The following is a 26,090-nucleotide window of genomic DNA, read 5'->3' as shown; positions in this document are numbered from 1 at the left end:
TTCGTATGAGCAATGTCTTTATTAGCTAATCAACATCAACATGCAAAAATAAAGGCTAAATACAAAGTCTATGGTATGGATCTTGTCTCTACTACAAATGGGTGAGGTGGGGTGTCTGGAGGATGAGTAGGATGTGATTTTGTAGCGGTTAAAAATTGAGCTAACCCCTCCTCTCTTCCGCCGCCAATACCCTAAAATTACATAATTCCCCTGCAAGGCATCTTCTTCAAAACTTCCCCAACACTTAAGGTTACCAGCTGATTTTTTTTTTAAAATCTTCATGTGAATACATTCTCAAAAGCAAGAAAATAAGGCAGTAGCACTAAATGGGTTTTTTTTTTGATATTTGAATCCTATGCACATAGTTAACTAATAAAACGAAAGGCCCTTAACACTATTGGTCAACTGGAAGGACAGACAGACGGACGTGGTGGCATCAATGTTGCCAGTTCTGTGTTTATGCAAACTTTAACATGGCCTGGGACAGAATTTCTCAACCGTGGGAACTGGAACGTATACGGACTTCAACTCCCAGAGCCCCCCCAACATTTGAGGAATTCTGGGAATTGAAGTTCTCCTATCTCCCAGTTCCCAAGTGTGAGAAAAGCTGAACTGTGGACAACAAAACCTTCTCTATCTTGTGTGTTAGCATCTGCAAAACATGGATTCCAAGGACCGGCCCCTTTTACAGGCGAGGTGAAAGACGGATTATCACACAAAAGTGTTTGCCCACAGTGTGTTTCTGCACAGCAGGGCGCGTGCTTCCAGTTGGTGCGGGTCACGGTGACACAATCACACATTGGAAGGGGAAAGGCGTGTGCGTCACGCGTGTCCCCGCGAACACGGGACTTGACGCGCACCGGGAGGCTGAAACCAAGGCCCCCCGATGCGTCTCCTGTGGGTTTGCATATTGAAGTCCCTTTGAGTCGCACTCCGAGTAGCAACTCAAGTGAAAATTGTGTCCTTCCTCCCTTACGAGATCTAAAGTTATTTCTCTCTCTCTCTCTCTGGTGTGAAATGATGCGTTTTGAGTTAAGCTGCTTCCGCTGGATGAGAATTTTGAGGGAAAGGAGAAAAAAACCCCAATTGCAGTTACAAAAAATCCAAAACATTCAAAATTTGTTCCCTCCAAGTGCAACTTTTTTTTTTAAAAAAAGTTAACTTTTAAGTGTGTGTTTGTGTGTGTTATGCTTTTTGCTCACGGATCTTTGGTCGCAAGAAATCATCATTATTTTTTTGCCACCAACGAAGTCTCCATTCCCCCCCCACCTCGTCCCCCCCCCCCGAGTCGCAGCTTTCTCTGCCGCACGTAACTCCCCCCCCCCCCAAAAGATCTTTGTACAGGGCGCGGCTGGAATCAATTGTGGTCAGAAAAAAATCCAGTGGCACTTCATTTCCATGTGGAGAGAGGGGCTTTACATAATGTAGACTTTCTCGGCTTGGGAGAAACTGAAGACCTCTTTGGTTCTCGGGCAAACGACTCGGTCATCCTGACGAACAGACAGCAAGGACTGGAACGAAAGAGAAGAGAGAAGTCAGGCAGGCCCTCAAGTCCACAAGCGTCCTCCACCACTGGTGGTCCCTGGCTTACGACGGAGAGAGTTAAGTGCGTTAGAAACATAGAAGATTGACAGCAGAAAACAATCTGGTCCACCTAGTCTGCCCTTATGCTATTTCTTGTATTTCATCTTAGGGTGGATCTATGTTTATCCCAGGCATGTTTACATTCACTGACTGTGGATTGACCAACCACATCTGCTGGCAAAGGGGGGATGTGATCAAAACATTTAAATATGTGAAAGGGTTAAATAAGGTTCAGGAGGGAAGTGTTTTTAATAGGAAAGTGAACCCAAGAACAAGGGGCCACAATCTGAGGTCAGTTGGGGGAAAGATCAGAAGCCACGGGAGAAAATATTGACTGAAAGAGTCGTAGATGCTTGGAACAAACTTCCAGCAGATGTGGTTGGTCAATGCACAGTCACTGAATTTAAACATGCCTGGGATAAACATCCATCCATCCATTGCTTGTTGTCAGCTGCTCCGAGTCCTCGGAGAGGGCCAGCATACGCATCTAATAAATAATAATAATAATAATAATGATGATGATGATGATGATGATGGTGATAAAATACAGGAAATAGTGTAAGGGCAGACTAGATGGACCGTGAGGTCTTTTTCTGCCGTCAATCTTCTATGTTTCTAAATGCCATGTGGGTTCCAGACAGATGAGCTGTATTCAAGGATTTGGTCTGGCGAAAGTTTTGTATGCCCTGGTTAGTAGTGTGAGATTACCAAAGCAGAAGCTACGTAGGATTAGGTGAACAATGTTGCATCAAAACCAAAGAACAGTGGTTGAAGTCCTTGTTGCTGAGGGGGAAAGGCCTGTGAATATTCACAGATGGTTACAAAACGTGTTTGAGGACAATACTTTAGATTACAGGCCCCCTGGAAGAGGGTTTGAGAGGCAAACATCATGGCAGTGAGGAGGAAGTGAAAACTGCATTGAAGAAAGAAGTGGCTGACACTCAAAGGTGGAACATTGCTATTGAGAGAAACGGTGACTATGTTGAGAAGCAGGGATGTGATCCACAGAGGACCAACTTCATTTTGATGTACAGTGGCACCTCTACTAATGAACTTAATTCGTTCCGTGACCAGGTTCTTAAATAGAAAAGTTTGTAAGAAGGAATTTTTCCCATAGGAATCAACGTAAAAGCAAATAATGCCTGTGATTGGGGAAACCACAGGGAGGGTGGAGGCCCTGTTTCCTCCCAGGAGATTCCTAGAGAGGCCCCACGGAGGCTTCTCCCCGCCTTTTCCACCCTGTTTCCTCCCAGGAGATTCCTAGAGAGGCCCCACGGAGGCTTCTCCCCGCCTTTTCCACCCTGTTTCCTCCCAGGAGATTCCTAGAGAGGCCCCATGGAGGCTTCTCCCCATCTTTTCCGGTTACAGTTTCAGAGGCTTGGAGGCAAAAAAATCTTGAACACCCGCTACATGTTCCTGTGTTGGTAATTATGCCTGTAATGCAATAAAATGGCATTACTTTTTGACACACCCTCGTGTTAAAACGCCCTGAGTTGACTACCTCCTCCAGGCCAAAGCCCGAATTCGGAGGGTCCCAAGTCACCACTTACGTTGTATCCGTAGACGTATCCGTTGGGAAGCATCATAGGGGGGTTATTCTCATTCATCACATCTCCCGAAATCTTGCAGACCAGCCGAGAGTTGGCGCAATGGGCCATGGGCAGGGGCTGAGCCAGCTTGTTCAGGGATTTGCTACACACCGGGCAGTCGGGGTTTTTGGAAGTCCCGTCCTCTTTATAACACTGTCTATTGAGAAACAAGTTAAGGAATGACAACCACCACCACAAGAGGACAAATATTTAAAATGGGAAGACAAATAGCGGTTTTCACCCATATTGTATCAGAAATATGCTGATGACACCCAGTTGTATATCTCCACCCCACGTCAGTTCAGTGAAGCTGTGGATATGATGGGCCAGTGCCTGGAGGTGTTGAGGTAACAGGCTCAGCCTTAACCCAGATGAGACAGAATGACTTTGGGTATTGCCTCTGAAAGGTTACATCAAGGGCCCTCCTTGGTTCTTGGGGGTCCCCCCCCCAGAACAGACTCACAATTTGGGTGTCCTCCTAGACCAGGGGTAGACAAAGTTGGCTCTTCTATGGCTTGTGGACCTCAACTCCTAGAATTCCTGAGCCAATCATGCTAGCTCAGGAATTCTGGTAGTTGAAGTCCACATGTCATAGAAGAGCCAACTTCGCCTACCCATCTTAGACTCACTGCTAAAATGTGTGTATGTGTATGTATTTGTTTGTATACATATATGTGTGTATGCATGTATGTGTACATGTATGTATGTATATATGTATACCATTTGTGGCCAGCTTTTAAGTGCCCAATACACCTTACCTAATTTATACGACAAATGTGGCCACCTTGTTTATTCCTTTCCCTAATAGTATCACACTGAATATAGAGCTCACAGCTTATGGATTGTAATTTTAGTAGTATTGACTGGGGCCCTTGATCTGATGGTACACTGACAAGATTCAGCTATAAATTGTATGTATGGTTTTTAACAGTTGGATTTAAATTGTTTTTAAATTGTTTTTAGAGGTTTTAATATTATCTGTATGTTTTAATTTTGGTTGTGAGCAGTCTAGAGTCCCCTGGGAGGTGGGTGGCATACAAACTGAACTTACTAACAAACAAACAAACACCGGGGCTAATGTGAAATGAGGCAAGACACATTTGGCGGTATCGAAAGCGCCCAGTTGTGTATAATTTTGCTCCCTAAAGTGGCTTTAAATGGTTTGGAATTTGGACCGAGTTCGTTACAAGGAAACCTAATCTTCCCATTCATCACATAAGATGAAACGGCTGCATTTTTCACATTCCAGTCTGGTTTTGGGTTTTTTTTCTCTTTCTTCCTGTGCAATGCAGTGGCTTGGATGGCTGTCTGAATGAAAGGCAGCTTTATGACCAGGACGTATTTGCCAAAGGGAAGCTGAGGGAAGAAGATATAGTCTGGTTGGGGGAAGGGAGAAATGGCATGAGAATCGGCGTGGAAGGATACGGTGTCTTGATGGCGGAGAGCCCAGCCTGGAGTGTTATGGTGAAGACAGAGTTATTCCCCAGCTGATGCAACCTGTAGTTGTCGTATCTAAACTGCTGGATTAGCATCCTCCACCGAGCTGGGTCCAGGAGATCCTGGGGAAGAACACACACAAACGGCAGAAAGGGCGGTCAGCAGAGTCTCACACTATTAAAGTATAAACTGTGCATGGGCAGTCCCAGAGTTACGGCCACGACAAGAGTCCAAAATTCATGCGGAAGGAGACGTTGGTTAAGTGAGTTTGCCCCATTTTACAACCTTCCTTGCCACAGGTGTTAAATGAGTCGTCGTATTTGTTAGTAAGTCGTGGGATTTCTGACAAGCAGAGTTGACAGGGAATCCAAGATGAACAGAACACCCGTGCTCCTAACTTAACAACTGCATCATGAAAGGTCATAAAACATGAATTCACTTAATGTTTCACTCAGCAATAGAAATTCTGGCCTCACCATAGGTCAAGGGCTGCCTGTATGTATGGAGGCCCCAAGAGGATGGGAGGTATAAGGGAGATTTGAGCAGGCTCACAACTCTCCACTTTATTCTGAAGGGAATATGGAATATGGAGAATGGAATACGGAAGAGGAGGAGGAGAGAAGAACAGAACAGAACACTATTGGAATGGAGAATAGAATGGAATAGAATAGGATATAAAACTAGAATAGAGTAGAATAGAATATTAGAATGGAGAATAGAATAAGATAGAATAGAATAAAATAAAATAGGAATAGAATAGAAAACTACAATAGAGAAGAATGGAATATTGGAATGAAGAATAAAATGGAATGGAGAATAGAATAGAAAGAATAGAGTATACAGAAATACCTCATGATACGAACTTAATTGGTGCAAGGAGAAGGTTCGTAAGACGAAAGGTTCGTAAGATGAAACATTGTTTCCCATAGGAAACAATGTAAAGTCAATTAATCCGTGCAACCAAAAAAACCCCCGCAAAAAAAACGGCTTTCGGCGACTGCTGGGAAGCCGCGCGGCTGTTTTAAAAGGTGACAGCCGGCCTGGGGGGCTTCCCAGCACCCCCCCGAACCCGGGTTCGGGGTTCGAGGGGGTGCTGGCAAGCCCCCCAGGCCGGCTGCGACCTTTTAAAACAGCCGCGCGGCTTCCCAGCTGTCTCCCGAAGCCGAACGCGGAAGTTCGGCTTTAGCGATCGGCTTCAGGAGACAGCTGGGAAGCGGCGCGGCTGTTTTAAAAGGTCGCAGCCAGCCTGGGGGGCTTGCCAGCACCCCCCCAAACCCCGAACCCGGGGTTCAGAAAATTTTTGCCTCTTCTTACGAACTTTGTTCGAGTTACGAACCGGCGTTCGGGAGGCTTCTGGGAAGCCCCACCGCCTGGCTGTCACCTTTTAAAACAGCCGCGCGGCTTCCCAGCAGTCTCCTAACGCCGGTTCGTAACTCGAAAAAAGTTCGTAAGAAGAGGCAAAATTTTTCTGAACCCCAGGTTCGTATCACGAGTTGTTCGTAAGACGAGGGGTTCGTATCTTGAGGTACCACTGTAATTGAATAGAATATAGGAAATAATTTTGGAATGAAGAATAGAATAGAGTAAAATAGAATATAGAATAGAATAGAACAGAACAGAACAATACAGGAGTAATGGGATATTCTTTATTGGCCAAATGTGATGGGACCCACAAGGAATTTGTCTCTGGTTCAGAAGCTCTCAGTGAACCTAAAAACCAGAAGTGATAAATCCTGATCACAGTAGTCGTAAAAATACACTTATCGCAAATCACAAGATACAACACTAAGGATGCTAAATAAGCAATCGACATAAATCGTACTAGGACTCTAATAAAACAATGTAAACAATGTTAAGACACAAGCACCAATGTTTTAGTCGTAAGACGACACTAATCAAACCTCTGAGTGGCCATTGTGGAAAGTTGATTTTCACACCAAGGACCTGCTAAGACCCACGCGTGGATCGAAGGCCGGTCTCTGTTTTAATGAGGGGGGTCATCATGCATATAGCCTTCTTTGTCAGCCTCTTGACTTGCCACCCCCACCCACCCGCCCCCAAGAGGGAAGGGAAAGCCACGTACCTTGTAAGGGGAGATATGAGTGTCCGAAGGAAAAGCTAACATCCCCATCACCTGCCGCACTTCGTCCAGCTGGCTCCCCTCGGCCTGGCTGAAATGTTTCCGTGCGTGTCTGAAATTCAAGAAGTGAGAGAACGGGGCTTCCTTCACAAGGGACGTCTGGTCTGTTTCGGTCATTTTAAAAGGGGAGCAATATTGGTCCCAGGAATTCTGGGAGGAAATTATCCCTTCTGATAATGAATGGATTTTATTCTTTGGAATAAAACTGGTCTTATTCCTCAGAGAACAACTCCTGTTTTATGTTGCTATAATGTACACTTTTTGTTTTTTTGTAAATTTGATCCTTCCTTCCTTCCTGTCTTATTGTATTTTGGGAGATGGGTTGGGCCAGTCCCTTAAACCGGGGTGGGGGACGGGACAGGGAGGGGGAAAGAAATTAAACAGGGGGCTCCTCCACAAGACCTGCTAGGTTCGTCCCAATTCTTATTCTAAATAAAACGTATGCTTTCTTTCTTTCTTTCTTTCTTTTTCTTTCACTAAACCAGACCGAGCCACAGCAACGCAGGGCAGGGCACAGCTAGTAAGAAACAGATAAATTGCTCAGCCACAGATTTTGCACACTCCCTTGCCTTCCCTAATCCCTTATGGGTCAACATTAAGTTTGACCGCTAATGCCTGTAACATCAGAGTCCATCTAATGTAGCAGAGAATGATAACTCCGTAGATGCCTTCACGAAGCTCACAGGTTTCCCGGCCTCGAGAGTAGCAGAATCAAATGCCCCATTAATATTTGCAGTTAGGAAATACTTCCTTTTATTGATCGTGACTCTCTAGTCAGTTTCTACTGCTACTGTCACTGGGATACGTCTGCTGTTTCCTCTCTAGGGTAAAAGACTCCAGAGTTCCATAGTGTCTGCTTCATTTTCATGGATCTTCTCTGCAATTCCTCCCCCCCCCCCCCCCACAGTGTGCAACATCCGTTTTGAGAATGGGGGTACCACACTCTAGATTTATACCCTGCCCTTGTTACATTGTCGGTTCTATTTTCAGCTGCTTCCCAAATGATTTCTGGCGTGGCACAGGGCTGTCTGTCTCCAATTGTATCTGACCAGTTCGGTCTTTTTATCACTTTATAGAACTTTTATACAAATGTGTGTGGAAATTCCTCCATACTTTTGGTAACAATTATGAAAGAGCAGAAGGGTCACGACTCTTAAAAACAATCTTTCTGCGCCGAATTCTGGGCCTGGCTTTACATTCTCGCTTTGCTAGGTGGACAGAAGTTGCCTCCTACCTGACAGCATCCAGCCTCTTGTTCTGTCGAATAAGTTCTATGAACTCCTGAATCCTTAGACTGAATTCCAGGCAACTCTAAATTAAAAAGGAAACACATCTCAAGACACGCCACGGCAAGATTTAGACAGGCCTTCTGCCGTTTTATATGAGTTTATTTGGGCAACTTACCCCAAAAGCAGAAGGATATCTGAAGATATTTAGAACCAATGTCAAAGTTACAATTGCCAATTAAATTTATGTATGCAATTTGTGGCTACGTCATAACCAAATGCTTTATTTACTTATTTTTTAAAATTAAACCTCCACATTGAGAAGTTTTGTTTTAAAACATTATCACAAGGTTCTATTTTCCCCACATTTGTTCAATTTCCATCTAAAATGTTACATTGATACATAAATTCTATTCTCTCGGAAGACTCTTCAAAAATTACTTTTATTATGCCAAATGCTGTTTATTTATTTATTTATTTATTGGATTTGTATGCCGCCCCTCTCCAGAGACTCGGGGCAGCTAACAGCGACAATAAAACAGTGTACAATAGTAATTTGGTATTGATGATTAAAAATCAATTAATATAAAAACCAAACATACATACATACATACCATGCATAGAATTGTAAAGGCCTAGGGGGAAAGAGGATCTCAATTCCCCCATGCCTGGCGGCAGAGGTGGGTTTTAAGTTGTTTACGAAAGGCAAGGAGGGTGGGGGCAGTTCTAATCTCTGGGGGGAGTTGGTTCCAGAGGGCCGGGGCCGCCACAGAGAAGGCTCTTCCCCTGGGTCCCGCCAGGCGACATTGCTTAGTTGACACATTATTATTATTATTATTATTATTATTATTATTATTATTATTATTATTATTTAGACTTGTATGCCACCCTTCTCCGAAGATTCAGGGCGGCTCACAGAACGCATTACAAAAACAATATGTGCACAAATCTAATAGTTAAAAACTATAAGCTAAAATCCCATTACATTAAAGAGCAGTCAATTAACTCAATCACATCCACACGTAACATGTAATGGTCGGGGGCATAATCTAACTGCCCCATGTCTGGCAACATAGATGGGTCTTAAGGGTCTTGCGAAAGGCGAGGAGGTTGGGGGCAGTGCGAATCTCAGGGGGGAGCTGATTCCAGAGGGCCGGGGCTGCCACAGAGAAGGCTCTTCCCCTAGGTCCCGCCAGATGACATTTTCTGGTCGACGAGACTTGGAGAAGGCCGATTCTGTGCTACAGTGGTAGTTTATTACATAATATATTAAACGCAATTTGGTTCAGCAATACTTTCCCCCTTGTTTTCCACCTCTAAAATCTAGATGCATCTTATACTCTGAAAAATACAGCACATCTCCTGTTTTCTATAAAGCTTCTAAAGCCTCCTGATTGATACCTGTCATCTCCTCTCATTTAGCCTCATTCAAGCACATGACCAACACGACCCACATTCTGCGCCCCTCTTGACGACCGCAACATACCTTCATTTTCCTGAGCCTCGACTTGTTATCATGACACCAAGCTAAACAAGTCATGGTTTCTTGCCTTTCCAAGGATTCTTCTACTTCTTTGGCGGTTAGGAACATCTCAATATTTACCAGGTCCTAGAAGAAGCAGGAAAGCACAATTATTCCCCTGAGGATCTCTCTCGCTTTTCCTCTGCGGAAACATCCCGAGGGGACCCAATGGGTTTTTTTGTTCGGAACGGAAGCCAGAGAACCGATATAAAAAAGAATATTTGTAGCTCAGGGTAGAAATCAGAGTATGGCAAACGGAAGGTGTGTGTCCTTCAAAGGTCATATAGGAGAGAGGGCAATCATGAATCTGCTGGAAAGGTCAAGACTTCGTTGGAGATTTGGGTCACCTCGTGAGTAAAGGCCCAAACAGCAAATTTCACAGCTCAGGCGATTAAGGAAAGCTCCAATATTCAACCCTAGATTATTAAGTGTCCTAATATTTGTTAATCTTCACGAATCGCTAGGCTCAGACAGGTTTTTTTAGACTCTGGGACGGCTTGCTGACTCCACAACCCTGGAAATGATACGCAAACGGAGATGGTTGATAAGGCCTCTCAACTGGAACCAGATGGCTCCAGTAGAACTGGGAAGAATAATAATAATAATAATAATAATAATAATAATAATATTTGTATGCCGCCCCTCTCCGGAGACTCAGAGCGGCTTACAACAATACATAGTACAAATCTAATGGTTAAAAAAAGGACAGTTTAAAACCCTTATTATAAAAAACAGTCATGCGTCCCAAACAAACCATACATAAAATGAAACGGCCTGGGGGAATCAATTTCCCCATGCCTGACGGCAGAGGTGGGTTTTTAGGAGTTTGCGAAAGGCAAGGAGGGTGGGGGCAGTTCTGATCTCCGGGGGGAGCTGATTCCAGAGGACCGGGGCCGCCACAGAGAAGGCTCTTCCCCTGGGCCCCGCCAGACGACAGAATAAGCAGCCATGAAGAGGTACTCCTGCAATTTATAGTTGGTTGTTTCCTGGAACATCCCAACTGTCTTGGGTATAAGAGTGGCTACAAACATATCACCCTGATATTCCCAGAGAGCAAGGAGCTAGTCCCTCTCCTTTCTACAATAACAACAGAGCTGTTTTCGGCCGTTGGATTATTTTTCTGCTCTCCCGCAATCCCTCGGCCTTCAATGTCCAGCCCTGCTTCGAAGGATCTTTCTGTGCATTCCACGACAGAAGAGAGAGAGAGAGAGAAAGAGAGAGATTTATGGGGGGGACGACAAAATATGGGGGTGTAACTAAGAAGTTGTGGGAACACCGTGGATAGAGCAAGAATGTTATTGGAGGAAACCTGGCCCTTACAGAAAAGATTTCCAGGACCGGAGAAGGATAACACGACAAAAAATGCCCCCTCAAGAGTAAATCATCCTTAATTATATAGTTATAAGTTGAATTGGGCTTTCAAGGTTGCTATTATCATACCCTCCTGCGGATAAAGACCTTTCCAGAAATCCAAGGGGGGTCCTGTTTCTTCCCCCTCCGTTCCTCAAAAGACTTGACAGATTAAAATTTTAAAAAATATAGCTGTTTACTATTCCTGCGTTAAATAAAGGGGAAACAAAGGCCTCTGTGTTTTCTCAGGCAGCCCCCCTATTAAAGTCACTTTAGAGCAGGGGATCCAAATCAAGGGACCTTTGTACAATTCCAACCAGCAAATGCATAGATAACCCACTTGAGAGATGGCATCTGGGCTGCAGGGACTGAAATGTTGCCTCTGCCTGCATTCTTTGAGCTGGAGTGACTAAGCCAAGATTATAAATTGCACATTAGAATTCCATTTGACTGAAGAGTTTAAACATAACAGGAAATGAAGGGCTGTTTTCTGACTGGCCAGAATTAATTTGCCCGGGGCAAATGTTCTTACTGCAAATGTTATTTGCTATTACATCTCTACAGAACATGGGGAAAAAATCTGAACCCAAAACAGATCAGATTTCAAAGGAAAACTCAGGCATGTTAAGGGGGTGAGGGGAGCCTTTATCCCACATAGGGCCTGGGTGGAAGGGGATCTGTACCCGTATCCTTAAATGATTGAGCTTTGGAAAACATTGGAACAAACCAATTAAGCGGAATCAAGGGGTAACATTCACTGTACGGAATTTTAGAATGTCATTCTAAAAACAATACAAATAAACGGGTGCCAGGCAAACATCAAAATATGCTTCGTGCGCAGGAAAACAAACTGTGCAGAAGGAACGTGAAGCAACTTGTTCAAAAGTTTATCTGAGCACCACAGTTACAAAAACATTTTTTAAAAAAGGATTTCAAGACAGGCCAGCTGTCACTTCCTGACACCCCCGTGTCTCAGGGTTAGAGATGGGAGTTCACTTGCTGTTCAGTATAAAAACATCCCTGAGCTCAGAAACCATTTAAAGAAAAGAAAAACCTGAGTGGGATTCTTGCTGCCATGGCTCCCCAAAGCAACACAGGCGGTGGAAACTTCTGCACGTCCTTTGGAAACCGAGGCCTCCGAGTATGGAGGAAGGATGGAGAGACACACCCAGCGGATGCTTGAGGTCCAGGGTGAAGTTTCTACAGTTTGTGTGGATTTGGGGAGCCGTGTCATCTGCTGGTGTCAGTCCACTCTGCTTCGTTAAGTCTGTTGGTTTAACTACTCTACTACATGCTTGCACTGTCTTGTAAACACATCTCTATGGTCAGGTCGAATTAACTGACCAGGGTGTCACCTTTTGATGACCAAAAGGGGCAGATACTCTGCAGGCTATATAAACCTCTGCAGAGTAGATGCTCCCCCCTTCTTCTACCTCCCTACTTCTGAACTCTTGTGTGCTGCATTGTCCTCGGCTGAGGACACACGTGTGCGATGAAATCCAAAGCCATCCTCACACATGGGACCATCCAGAAGTTATTAATATGGACTGAATATAAGTTTATCTGCCTGCAATCTATCAATTGCATGAATCAACAGAAGTGTAAGTGAAGATTGTATTTTTCATCCTTATGAAGGAGTGGTCATTCATGGCTAACAAATGGGATTCGGAACCACGTGTTATTTCTTGCCATGCCAACTCCACTGCAAATTAAGCCTGCTGAACTCTGCTAATACAAATAATATTAATAATAATCAAAATACCAATTCAATATAGCTGTCTGCCGGGAGATTTTGGAGCGCTCCATGCTTCCATCCATAGACAAGCTTTATGGGGATGGGGACTTCAATTTTCCAGCAGGATTTGGCACCGGCCCACACTGCCAACAGCACCAAAACCTGGTTCAGTGACCATGGGATTCCTGTCCTTGATTGGCCAGCAAACTCGCTTGACCTGAACCCCTTAGAGAATCTCTGGGGCATTGCCAAGAGAAAGATGGGAGCCATGAGACCGAGCAATGCCCAAGAGATGAAGGACGCTATTGAAGCATCCTGCTCTTCCATAAGACCTCAGCGGTGCCATAGGCTGATGGCGTCCATGCTATGTTGCACCGAGGCAGTAAGTGCTGCAAAACGGCCCCAAACCAAGTCCTGAGTACAGATGCCTGTTTTTCAAAGGTCCGGGATTGTTTTATGTGTTTTATTGATCGCATGTAACATTCTAATTTTCTGAATGGGGAATTTGGGGTTTTCCTGAGCTGTATCCCACAATCATCACAATTATGACTAATCACGGCTTGAGTGATCTTACTCTGCATGGAATGAGTCTCTCTCATATATTACGTTTCACCTTTTTTTTATTTATTTATTTATTTATTATATTTGTATGCCGCCCCTTTCCGTAGACTTGGGGCGGCTCACAACATAATAAAACAATTCATAACAAATCTAATAATTTAAAATTTAAAGTAGTTAAGAAAACCCCATTTTTAAGCAGACATACCTACAAACATACCATACATAAATTATATAGGCCCGGGGGAGATGTTTCAATTCCCCCATGTCTGACGGCAAAGGTGGGTTTTGAGGAGTTTACGAAAGGCAAGGAGGGTAGGGGCAGTTCTAATCTCTGGGGGGAGCTGGTTCCAGAGAGTCGGGCCCGCCACAGAGAAGGCTCTTCCCCTGGGGCCCGCCAACCGACATTGTGTAGTTGATGGGACCCGGAGAGGGCCCACTCTGTGGGACCTAATCGGTCGCTGGGATTCGTGCAGCAGAAGGCGGTCCCGGAGATATTCTGGTCCGATGCCATGAAGGGCTTTATAGGTCATAACCAACACTTTGAATTGTGACCGGAAACTGATCGGCAACCAATGCAGACTGCGGAGTGTTGGTGTAACATGGGCATTTTTGGGAAAGCCCATGACTGCATTACTGGAATAAATGAACTTTTGCACCATATTCTAATTTTTCGAGTTTTACCTGTAGGGCAGGTGGACTTCAACTCCCAAAATTCCTGAGCCAGCAACTCAGGAATTCTGGGAGTTGAAGTTTACAAGAGTGGACAGAGCCACATGGTCATAACCGCAGGTCTTTGAACCAAACACCAACCTCAATGCCACTCTGCCTGGCTAATTTCACTGCGGTGTTGTAGTAGCCGCACCGCAGGAGGTGTTCCACCATCATTCGATCCATCCGTTTCTTCTTCCACATGTTGGCAGCCGCTGGCTGGTCGCTACTGTGCTCTTTAAGATGCTCAATTCTGCGTTTGCATAGCTTCGCGCTCTCGTCTTCGGCCTGGATCGATTCTACTGCCTGCACGAGGTAAAAAGGAATCAATCAATCCGATTGGAACATAGAAATTCCGACTCCAGACTCAAAATGTCACCAGAGAGCACCACACACCAAGGCAACTAGACATTTGAGGAAAAACTCAAATGCCATCACTCTGCTAAACAAATAATTCCCTCAACACTGTCAAACTATTTATCAGGTCTGCACTACTATCACTACTAATTTTTTCTCAGCCTTCCTATCACCCATTTCCTCACACTTATAACTGCAACTTGTTGCTTGTATCTTTAAGGTTTTTATTAATTTTGATTCCCCCCCCCGATTGCTTACTTGACCCCTATGACAATCATTAAGAGTTGTACCTCCTAATTCTTGATAAGTGTATATTTTCTTTTATGTACTCTGAGAGCATCTGCATCAAAGACAAATTCCTTGTGTGTCCAATCACACTTAGCCAATAAAGAATTCTATTCTATTCTGTTCTATTTTTTATTCTATTCTATTCTGTACAAATGTATCATTTTCTGTTATGTACACTAAGAGCATCTGCACTAATGACAAATTCCTTGTGTGTCCAATCACGCTTGGCCAATAAATAATTCTATTCTATTCTATTCTATACAAATGAATCATTTTCTTTTATGTACACTAAGAGCATCTGCACCAATGACAAATTCCTTGTGTGTCCAATCACGCTTGGCCAATAAAGAATTCTATTCTATTCTATTCTATTCTAAAGAACAAGTTAGGTAAGGTTGCCAAATGAAGGGACCCCTGGTGCATTGTTATACGGAACGACCAATATAAAATCCACCCTAGATTGAGAAGTGCTATAGTTAGAGAAACTATAGTCCAGTGATTCTCAACTTTAAGAGGAGTGGACTTCGACTCCCAGAATTCCCCAGCCAGCATGACTGCCTGGGGAATTCTGGGAGTTGCAGTCTACTCCTCTTAAAAGTTGCCATGGTTGAGATACGCTGCTAAATTGAATAACATCCTGCCTTCTTTTTGTGAAGGTTCGCACAGTTGATGCACATGCTTGCAGCAAGGAAGGCATAGGAGAAATCAATAGCTCTGCACTTGAGGTGCAAACCTTTCGTAGGGAAGCTGGGGATTCTGCCCTAATGCAGATTAACTCGAGTGATCAATACCTCTCAACTCAGCTCATTGGCTCCCTTATTGCCTCAGTCACAGAACACTCACTGGGCCTCTGCGGAGGGGATAAACAAGTACACCCTTCCCCATCTCACCCTGTTTTATTTGAAATCTGTTGTTTGTCGGATAATCCAGAATGAATGGGGCAAGTTCGTGGGTTTCAAAAGAAGGCTCTTCCTTAAAGCGACAACAGAAAGGGTGAGCAGCCTTCTGAATCATGAAAGAGGCACATCAATCCACACTTATTTTAATCCTTCAGTCATTAGAAAGTATTATTATTATTATTATTATTATTATTATTATTAATTAGATTTGTATGCCGTCCCTCTCCGAGGACTCGGAGCGCCTCACAACAAAATACAAAGTCACAAGTCCAATATATTAAAAACACATAAAAAACCATTATTAAAACCATACAACTCAGTCATAACATACATAAATCCACCGTAGCCTAGGGGTAACTCAAGTTACCCCATGCCTGGCGACATAGGTGGGTTTTCAGTAGCTTATGAAAGACAAGGAGGGTGGGGGCGGTTCTAATCTCCGGGGGGAGTTGATTCCAGAGGGCCGGGGCCGCCACAGAGAAGGCTCTTCCCCTGGGGGCCGCCAGACGACATTGTTTAGTTGACGGGACCTGGAGAAGGCCCACTCTGTGGGATTCGTGCGGCAGAAGGCGGTCCCGAAGGTATTCTGGTCCAATGCCATGAAGGGCTTTATAGGTCATAACCAACACTTTGAATTGTGACCGGAAACTGATCGGCAACCAGTGCGTTTTAATCTTCTAGAACAGCAAAATCATCCTGTGATTTCAAATCACTTTTGCTTCTATCACTAAAAGGTGGTTTGTAGCTGAGGGTTGAAATGAGGCATCCTTGGTCTTCTCTGAGCTGCCTTGTTTTCTTGCAGACAGTAATATTTATATGCCGCTTATTTATATAAGATCTCTTACTCTCATATATTCTTTCCCCTAACTACGGTAGGTTGCAATAGCACTTACACTTCTACACCCCTTCACACTACTTTACAGCCCTTGCTAAGCGGTTGACAGAATCAGCCTCTTGCCCCCCACAATCGGGGTCCTCATTTGACCCCCCTCGGAAGGACGGAAGGCTGAGTCGACCATGGGCTGGGTGAGATTCGAACTGCCAAATTGCAGGCATCCAGCAGTCAGGAGAAGTAGCCTGCAGCGCTGCACTCCAACCCCTGTGCCACTGTGGGAGCAGTCGGTGCAGAAGTAGGTGATAAATCAAGGGCTTGCCACATTATCTCTATTCTCTATATTGTCTATACCTGACGTTTAGGGCAACTTGGGAGGGGGGATTTCCAGGAGGGAGCAGAGGCAGCCACAGAGCCTCCTTTCGTTGAGGGGTTCAAGGCCATCCTGTGCCCACCCACCTAGGCGGAAGCAGGAGGAGGACTGGCCACGCTGGCACAATCTGAGTGGGCAATGTGACAAGGTTGTGGGTGAGTGGCAAGAGATGTGAACTTTCAACCTGGTGGGTTTGCCAGTGCAGGTGCCAGGATGGCTCCGGAAATAAACGGGAACTTTGAGGAGTAATTAAACTCTTAGTTTGAATGCTACCTTGACACAGAGCCCACCAAAGGGCCCCTCACATGAATCGCCGGAAGCTTTCAAAAGATGGGTCAACTGTTTGCCTGGAATGGAATCAAGTCTCCTGCTTGGAGGTTGGACTAGAACAGGGACAGGGAAAGGTGGCTCTTCTATGACGTATGGACTTCAACTCCCAGAATTCCTGTGCTAGCATAACTGGCTCAGGAATTCTGGGAGTTGAGGTCCACAAGTCATAGAAGAGCCAACTTGGCCTACCCCTGGGCTAGAAGATCTCTAAGGTCCCTTCCAGCCTCAGGATTCTAGGATTTCTCAAGGAAACAAAACAGTCCACTTTCATTTCTTCTTCCACGTGGCCTTTCCCAGGGATGTGCTATTCTTCAAAATAAAATAAAGCCCTCCTCATTTCACTGTGGCTAAAACCTTAAAGAGGCTGCAGCTTTTCCTAGGCTCACACAATAACAACACAATCCCAGGAAAACACATCTGGGAGTACAGTATAAGCCCCTCCTGCGCAGTAAACATCACACTTCCTGAACCGTTTCCGTAAAGCAGCCAAGAGGCTCTTACAAATGCCCCGTTTTTTAGACTCAAGGAGCATGATGAAGGCCAGTCTGGATTAATCCCAGAGGAATGTCCAAGCATTCCCCCAGCAGGAATTCTTTTGCAAGTGCCAATAAAGATCAATTTGTTAAAAAATAAAACAATGTTGAAATTATACAAATGCCCTGAATTGCAAAGAGTGTCACTGAAGATCTTGCAAGATTTTGCTTACAGTTAGAATGTGTTTTTTTTTAAGATTTGTTTTTCAAACAAAAACCAAAAATCTGTAAACTCAGGGACCTTTGGAGACACGAAATCTCTGACCTCAATCAAGATCCAGCACATTGCAAATCGCTTGCTGCTTCTTACTAAAAAGTGAACCTCGGATTGCTGTCAGTTGACTGTCAGTCCTTCACTGAGCAGTTCTCAAGATTTTATTTTATTTTAATATTTATTTGTCTCTTTATTGGGATTTATATGCCTTCTCCCAAGACTCAGGGCGGCTTACAACATATAAATAACACAAAACAACAATTCGGAAGCCCAATTATAAAAAGTTATAAAATTTAAAACCAATCTAAAACCCAGGTCATAAAATCACATTCACATCTCAACCACACTAATGGCCAGAGCAAATGTTGGAGCTCAACGGCTCCAACAGTGATGATGTGCAATAATGACATATTGTGTCCAAAACAAGGATCCTTCCCATCTTGGAATGTGAAAACGTAATACGGATGAAAATAGAAGTGGAAAAAGCTGAAAGCAACGAAAGGAGGCAGGGGGACTTGTACCTTTCGTTTCAGGACGCTGAGTTTCTCCACCACTCCGTCCAGGAGACTGACCACCGAATCCACAGCTGGACAGCTGCTCAGGGTCTTCTCCAGCTCTGCCACCACCATGGTCACGTGGCTGGTTTCTCGGTCGATGTTTTTCTGAGCAGCCCGGAACCGTTTGTTCAACGTTTCATAAGGTACCTTCAAAAACAAACCACACACCTCTCAGACCTCGGTCAGTTGTCTTTAATGGACCATCCAGATTCCACAGTCTCCTTCAAAGCATTAATAGAGACCACTTTCCCGCGGAAACAGCTTAAGAGTTATCAGGACACTTGTAACTGTGTTCACACTCACCCAGATACTACACATCTGTTTACATTGGAAAGAGTAAGGATTAGAGAGAGACCTGGCACCTCTGTTCTAGTTATTCCGGTTATTATCTGAAATGGGCAGATAATAGGAAATGAGAAAACTAACCGACTGCTTATCTGTAGCCTCATGGGCTTAAAACACTTATCAAAATAGCAATCCAGGGTTTATATCACTGGGGAGGTGGGGGAATCAGTAGCGACAGACCCGCCCCCCCCGCCGGGCACTCAAGGTATGTCTTTATATGAACAGTCTTTTTGAAGATATCAGGGGGGAAAGCGAGTCAGGTTTTCCCACAAGCCTGTGAGCAGAAATGGAATAGTCTCACTCTCCGTGTAATGAATCCCCTGGGTAAATGAAACACACACACAAAACCCCTCCTTCACATACAGAAATACAACCGACTGGCAACACCTGCTGCCAGCTCTTTTCTCCCAGGATAAAAAAATAATAATAACCATGCATCAGAATTTTGAGGTGTATCTAACCTGGCATATGCCTTGGGCATCATAATGGGGAGGTGTTACCTCAAGGCAGAGCCATGGCTGAGCCACATTGTGGGGTGTCTGATGGAAGGGAAGCACAGTTGCACTGAATCGTATGAATCGTTATTTTATATTAAGCCTGATTAAAAGATCCAGTTAGACCAGAAGAGGCAACAGAACCTCTCCTGAAAACTGTTTGCCATTGGGCACAGATATTTATTTATATTTCTATGCTGCCCTATTCCTCAGACTGGCTAATATTACTGTCAACACTTACCTACATGAAACCACAGATATATTACTTACTGGAGGGGAATAAAGCTATTTAAAAACCTGACACACACATAAAATGAAAAAGGCCCATAAGTGTCCATAAGCTTCCTTATAGCCTAATTAATTCTTGAGGTCAAAGGAAGAATCTTGCTCTTGGGGTAAGTAGGCACATGTGTGTATGGGTTTGTAAATACACATAAATGCATACACCCCTGCTAAATATAAATTGACAAAGTTTCCAGAGATATTGATAGTTTTCCATTACCCTTTATAATGGCATAATGCAGTGTTTCCCAACCTTGGCAACGTTAAGATATCTGGACTTCAACTCCCATAATTGAAGAACTCTGGGAGTTGAAGTCCAGATATCTTCAAGTTGCCACGGTTGGGAAACACTGGCATATTTGATTATTTTTAACACACTTTGTATTATCCTTTAAGAATGCCCTGGGTAGAATACATGTCATCCAGAGACTTCACACTGAAAGAACTTTAATCCGTGTCCTTTCAGATAAACCATTCAGCGTTTAGAGATGTTTCAAATATTTGGGATTCCAAGATCACAAGAATTGTATTTCACAGCCAGCTGCATTAAAACCGAAATAGGGATAAGACTCTTATATAACTTGTGTGATTTTTGAAAAAGCAAATCTATTTTAACCAGTTATTTTCTACTGATAGTTGAATTTTGTTTACTGTAATATATTAAATGCTGGGAGCCATTTTGAGTGTGTGGTTGTTGTTTTTTCTTTTAGAAAATGAAGACTCAAAGTGTAACGGCTACCAATAGTAATTCAGAAATAAGTCCCATGTTTTCTTCTTTTTATATTATCCAATTTCTGGACAGTTGTTATGTGCGGAATTCCCAGAGTCACGCATCACAAAATCAAAATTAAAAGATAAATATAGCCACTAGAAAGCCAACAAAATGTATGACAACCACATTTATGTATCCTTGGGTTTCTGAGTACAGTGGAACGTTTACAGTGTGGCTGACTGCAGGCCTAAATAAAGGGAGCCTAGAGCAGTGTTTCCCAACCGTGGCAACTTGAAGATATCTGGACTTCAACTCCCAGAATCCCCCAGCCAGCATTTGCTGGCTGGGGAATTCTGGGAGTTGAAGTCCAGATATCTTCAAGTTGCCAAGGTTGGGAAACACTGGCCTAGAGAAAGTTCACTTTGTATAAACAGGAATGTTACTATAATTAAGAAAAAGCAAAGAGCTGTTTGTTGTTTCCCAAACATCCCAAAGACCACAATAATTAGAAACAGGTAATTTCTGATTGTAAATATTATTTACACCCGCAAGTCATCTTAAGAAAAATATTAAAGATGCTCATCAGCATTCAATATTCTAAAAATCAGTCACTGCTAGAATTACGAATAATGATAATCAAGATCTTTAAAAATCTTATTTAACATTTCTTTCCCTACTGTATGGAATAAACAGACTCTGCAGGGCTGTTAAAAAACAAAGGGCGAAACATAGGCTTAAGTTAGGGGGGGGGGGGATCAGCATTTTTCAATTTTTTTACATGAATGCAAAAACAGTTTCAATTTCTTTGGCATATTTTACTTGATGACATCCATCCTTCCCAGCTGTATTATGAATGTGTAGGGTGGGCTTGAGCTGCCTTTGCTTGGGGAGGCAGAAAACGGAGGGCGGCCTCTGCAGAATTTGATTGCTTCAATGTGGTTCATATTATTTCAAGAGGCAAATCAGCAGGAATTAAGACAGTCAATCTCTCCCTCTCCACCCATCAAACACTGTTGCTGCCCAAACTCCACTTCCTTCCATGGCCCACCCCCTTCTAAGGGTGGGCTCTTTGCTCAATCAGGAGGCTGGTACTTTAGATACACCTGACTGGCCGTATGCTGAAAAGGAGCCCAAATGCAACCTGGTTTAGAATAATATGTTGATGTCTGTTTGTTTTTTTGAGAGCATATGCACCAAGGGAAATTCTTTATGTGTCCCATCACACTTGGCCAATAAAGAATTCTATTTTATCATTTATTCCTTCCTGACATCCCTGTATTTGGGCCTTTTTTATTCCTAACAATCCCGTTTTTAACCAACTGAATCTCACCTCCTTGGAACCCTAAGGTTTGCATCTTGAACATTAGTACTGCAGGCTCCGGACAGTTTCAGAAGACTTCCATGGCTTCTAAAAGACATTTAAATCTTACGTGTGGCTTCTGCAGAGGGACTCCAACTGTAAAATGTCCCTTGGAAGACCATCCCAACCTGCTAATTCTGCAGGCTGTTTTGTGGCTCTGAAGGCATCAAACGTATCATTAAAATTAGCCTTGGAAGGCGAAGGTTATTGGGGCTGCCGAAAGGGCCATCATTATCATGTGAAACTTGCACCAGCGCTGACCCTCAGCAGAGGCACTAATGGTTTCCAGAGACTCTCAAGGCAACTCCCCCACAAGCGAAGAGCGATCCCCAAGGGAATCGGGGCACCTGGGATTTAGACGGCTTGCTTTTCCATAAAAACAACAAAGGAAAGGCCCAAAAGAGCTCTTCAGACCAGGCAACCCAATATCTCTCTCTCTCTTTACCATATCTATCTACTGTATCTGTCTGTCCGTCCATCCATCCATCCATCGTATCTATCTATTTACCATATTTATCTATCCATCCGTCATTTGTATTTATATGCCGCTCACTCCAAAAGGGACTCCGAGCGATTAACAATAGTCATGAATAAAATAGCAATAAAAATCCAGCAATAAAATCAACAATACAATAAAAACAATAATATACTAATAAACCATACATACTTTCAGTCAATCCTAATTCCAGGCCTCTTGGAAAAGCCAGCCTTAACGGCTTTCCAGAAGACTGGTAGGGTGGAGACCTCTGGGGGCAGTTGATTCCACAGGGTTGGAGCCATCACAGAGAAGGCTCTTCCCTGAGGTCCCACCAATCGACATGGTTTGGTGGACAGGACGTAGAGAAGGCCGACTCTGTGGGCCCTTACTGGCCACAGTGAGGTGTGAGGGAGGAGGCGGTCCCGTAGATAGTCAGGCCCTGAGCTATTTAGGGCTTTAAAGATGATGACCAACACCTTGAATTGCGTTCGGAGACCGACTGGTAGCCAATGCAGCTCGCGTAAGGTAGGAGTTTTGCACCAGCTGAAGTCTCTGAACGGTCTTTTTTCAGTGCCATTTGAATGGTCACTAAACGGAACCGCTGTAATTCATTATTTCACAATTACAAGTGTTAATGTTTATTGTTTTTGACTTTCTGTTTTGGCTTAGATGTCCCTGCAAGCCTCCCTGAGTTACCATGCGATGCGGCAAGATAAATTTTATAAATAAGCAAACCAATAAAAGTGTACTTTTATAATAAAAGTCATGTTTCAATGCTTCATTTAGCAACTGTTCGAAGCTAGTGGGGAAAAGAGTATTTAGTCAGCCATCAATTGCGCAAGTTCTCCCACTTAAAAAGATGAGAGAGGCCTGTCATTGACATCATAGGTAGACCTCAACTATGAGAGACAACATGAGAAAACACATCCAGAAAATCACATTGTCTGATTTTTAACTAATTTATTTCTAAATTAGGGTGGAATATAAGTATTTGGCCAATAAGAAAAGTTCATCTCAGTACTTTGATATATATATCCTTTGTGGGCAATGACAGAGGTCAAACGTTTTCTGCAAGTCTTCACAAGGTTGGCACACACTGTTGCTGGTATGTTGGCCCGTCCCTCCATGCAGTGATGTTTAGGGGCTGTCTCTGGGCAACATGGACTTTCAACTCCCTCCAAAGATTTTCTATAGGGTCAAGATCTGGAGAATGGCTAGGCCACTCCAGGACCTTGACATGCTTCTTGCAAAGCCACTCCTCCGTTGCCCTGGCGGTGTGCTTGGGATCATTGTCATGCTGAAAGACCCAGTCACGTTTCATCTTCAGTGCCCTTGCTGATGGAAGGAAGTTTGCGCTCAAAATCTCACGATATATGGCCCCGTTCATTCTTTCATGTACACTGATCAGTCGTCCTGGTCCCTTTGCAGAGAAACAGCCCCAAAGCATGATGTTGCCACCCCCATGCCTCACAGTGGGTGTGGTGTTCTTTGGATGCAGCTCAGCATTCTTCCTCCTCCAAACATGACAAGTTGTGTTTCTACCAAACAGTTCTACTTTGGTTTCATCTGACCATGTGACATTCTCCCAATACTCTTCTGGATCATCCAAATGCTCTTTAGCAAACTTCAGACTGGCCTGGACATGTACTGGCTTAAGCAGGGGGATACGTCTGGCACTGCAGGATCTGAGTCCCTGGCAGCGTAGTGTGTTACTAATGGTAGCCTTTGTCACGTTTGGTCCCAGCTCTCTGCAGGTCATTCACTAGGTTCCCCTGTGTGAGTCTGGGATTTTGTTCTTGTGATCATTTTGACCCCATGGAGCCCCAGATCGAGGGAGATTATAAGTTGTCTTGTATGTCTTCCATTTTCTAATTATTGCTCCCACAGTTGATTTCTTCACACCAAGCTGCTTGCCTATTGCAGATTCAGTCTTCCCAGCCTGGTGCAGGGCTACGATTTTGTTTCTGGTGTCCTTCCATAGCTCTTTGGTCTTCACCATAGTGGAGTTTGGAGTGTGACCATTTGAGGATGTAGACAGATGTCTTTTATAATGATAACAAGTTCAAACAGGTGCCATTACTACAGGTAATGAGTGGAGGACAGAGGAGCCCCTTAAAGAAGAAGTTACAGGTCTGTGAGATTCAGAAATCTTGCTTGTTTGTGGGTGACCAAATACTTATTTTCTACCATAATTTGCAACTAAATTCATTAAAAATCAGACAGTGTGATTTTCTGGATGTGTTTTCTCATGTTGTCTCTCACAGTCCAAGTCTCCCTAGGATGTAAAATTACAGGCCTCTCTCATTTTTTTAAATGGGAGAACTTGCACAATTGGTGTCTGACTAAATACTCCCCCCCCCCACTGCACATCATTGAAAATAAAAAGGGGACAACTGTTTTTCACACTTAGCGACCATTGCAGCACCCCTGCGATCTCACGATCCAAGTGAGACACTGACTCACGTTTATAATGGTCACCACATCACATGATCCCCTTTTGGTGACCTTCTGACCAGCCAAGTCAAGGGGGTGGGGGTGGGAGAAACAGATTCACTTAACGACCGTGTCATTTCGTGCAGTGCCATTTCCTGCTCGATTAGCAGCCAGCCAGAAAGCTCATAAAAATGGGACAACCCTCCCCAACCCCCTCACTGAACAAACCCTCCTCACTGAGCAATGGAGGTGGGGGGGGGGTTTCCCTGGTGGTTGTAGGTCTAAGACTCCCTTGTTCTGAGGGGAGGGGGCTGCCTGGTGGTCGTAGGTCGAGGACTCCCTTGTTCTGAGGGGAGGGGGGCTCCCTAGTGGTCGTGGGCTCAGGACTTGAAGATGGAAGGCTGCCTGGGGGTCGTAGGTAGAGGGAGGGCTTCCTAGTGGTCTCTGGACTCTGGGGGGGCTCCCTGGTGGTTGTAGGTTGAGGACTCCCTCGTTCTGAGGGGAGGGGGGCTCCCTAGTGGTCGTACGCTCAGGACTCTGAGTGGGGGAGCTCCCTGGTGGTCGTAGGTCGAGGGGGGGGCTCCATGGTCGTAGGTCGAGGACTCCCTCGTTCTGACGGGATGGGGGCTCCCTGGTGGTTGTAGGCTCAGTACTGAGGGGAGGGGTTCCCTGGTGGTCGTAGATAGGAGACCCTCGTTCGGAAGGGAGGGGGCTGCCTGGTGGTGGTAGGCCGAGGACTCCCTCGTTCTTTCTCTCAGTCCACCTCACGGGGTTGTTGTTCGTGCTGCTGTGGGAGGGAGGGAGGGGAGGCCCAGTTTTGTATATAAAAACAAAGGAAGGCGGTGTGGGGGGGGCGAAGGAAGCCGAAACACTCCCTCACAAGACCCTCCCCAGGGCGCCCCCCCCTCAGAGGGACCCCACCCCTTCCTCCCCTCCCCCACAAAGGCCTAGCGGGGGGGCGAAAAGGGGAGGGGCTCTGAGGGGGAAGCGAGGCCGGGCGACCCACCTTGAGCGTGGGGTACTCCTGCACCTTCAGCGTCATGGAGAGCTGCGCCGCCGACTCCTGCACCGCCATCTTGAACCCGCCGCCGCCGCCGCCGCGGCAACAAGCGCCGCTTCCGGCCTCTCCCGGCAGACCCCGCGGCCCGTCGCTAGACGCTTCCGCCGCCCCCTTCTGCCGCCCCCGGACGCGCATGCGCGTTCCCCTCACTCCCGTCCCCTCCTCCTTCCCTCCTTCCTGACACCCGCTCAGCTGCTTCTGAGGCAGCTTCCACTTTTACCTCAGTGAGTGGGCCAATGGGAAGTCTCCTTAGGAAACCCACCGTCCAATGGGAAAGGCTCTCTTGGAAACCCGCCGGCCAATGGGAAGGCTCCTTAAAGAGGAGGCGAAGAGACCTCGACGAAACGCAGGCTTGATTGGAAAAAGAGAGGGGAAGGGCGGGTTTTTGTAAAAAGGTGGGCCGAACCACTGCGCCGAAGAGCGGAGGGGGGAGCGAAAAGTTGGCCAATCCGTGGGGGGAGCCTGAGAAGAATGGGCGTGGCTCCAGGGACGCATTGCAAAGGCGGCTTTTTTCGAACCTTGCAAAAAAGGGGATCCAGGGAGATCCGGCCACTCTGCGGGTAGTCGGTCCTAAATCTGGCTCCCCCCAGCATGCATAGCCTGCATCTCCGATTTATTTCCCCCCTTGCGGGTTTCCTCGACTTACGACCACCATTGAACCCAGAATGTATGTTGTTAAGTGAGAAAGGTG

General features: G+C 45.0%; 1 protein-coding gene across 2 annotated transcripts; it reads right to left on the bottom strand.

Annotated features, from left to right (window-relative positions):
* Positions 1-25,757, bottom strand: MAEA (macrophage erythroblast attacher, E3 ubiquitin ligase). Of its 2 annotated transcripts, none has more exons than XM_070751406.1 (9): positions 25,620-25,757; positions 18,200-18,382; positions 13,955-14,158; positions 9,463-9,585; positions 7,985-8,061; positions 6,694-6,802; positions 4,599-4,732; positions 3,135-3,330; positions 1-1,511 (listed from the first exon to the last, which is right to left on the bottom strand). In XM_070751406.1, exons 2-9 carry the CDS (start codon positions 18,305-18,307, stop codon positions 1,416-1,418), a joined length of 1,047 nt encoding a protein of 348 aa, XP_070607507.1. In that variant the 5' UTR covers positions 18,308-18,382; positions 25,620-25,757; the 3' UTR covers positions 1-1,415. The 2 variants fall into 2 exon arrangements, with proteins under 2 accessions (XP_070607507.1, XP_070607506.1); XM_070751405.1 differs by having other exon boundaries at positions 25,346-25,625.
* Between the last annotated feature and the right edge of the window lie 333 nt (positions 25,758-26,090).

The sequence above is a fragment of the Erythrolamprus reginae genome, chromosome 4 (genome assembly GCF_031021105.1).
Source record: "Erythrolamprus reginae isolate rEryReg1 chromosome 4, rEryReg1.hap1, whole genome shotgun sequence".
NCBI classification, from domain to species: Eukaryota; Metazoa; Chordata; class Lepidosauria; order Squamata; family Dipsadidae; genus Erythrolamprus; species Erythrolamprus reginae.
Note: the sequence above shows the minus strand (reverse complement) of the source record. Positions and strands in the feature narration are given on the sequence as shown.

Excerpts from the sequence above, each read along its gene's own strand:
- MAEA (XM_070751405.1), bottom strand. The coding sequence starts at position 25,534 with ATGCGCGTCCGGGGGCGGCAGAAGGGGGCGGCGGAAGCGTCTAGCGAC. Across the intron at positions 4,733-6,693 it reads CTCATATCTCCCCTTACAAG|GATCTCCTGGACCCAGCTCG; the intron begins GTACGTGGCTTT and ends GTTCTTCCCCAG. Across the intron at positions 1,512-3,134 it reads GATACGTCTACGGATACAAC|TCCTTGCTGTCTGTTCGTCA; the intron begins GTAAGTGGTGAC and ends CTTTCGTTCCAG.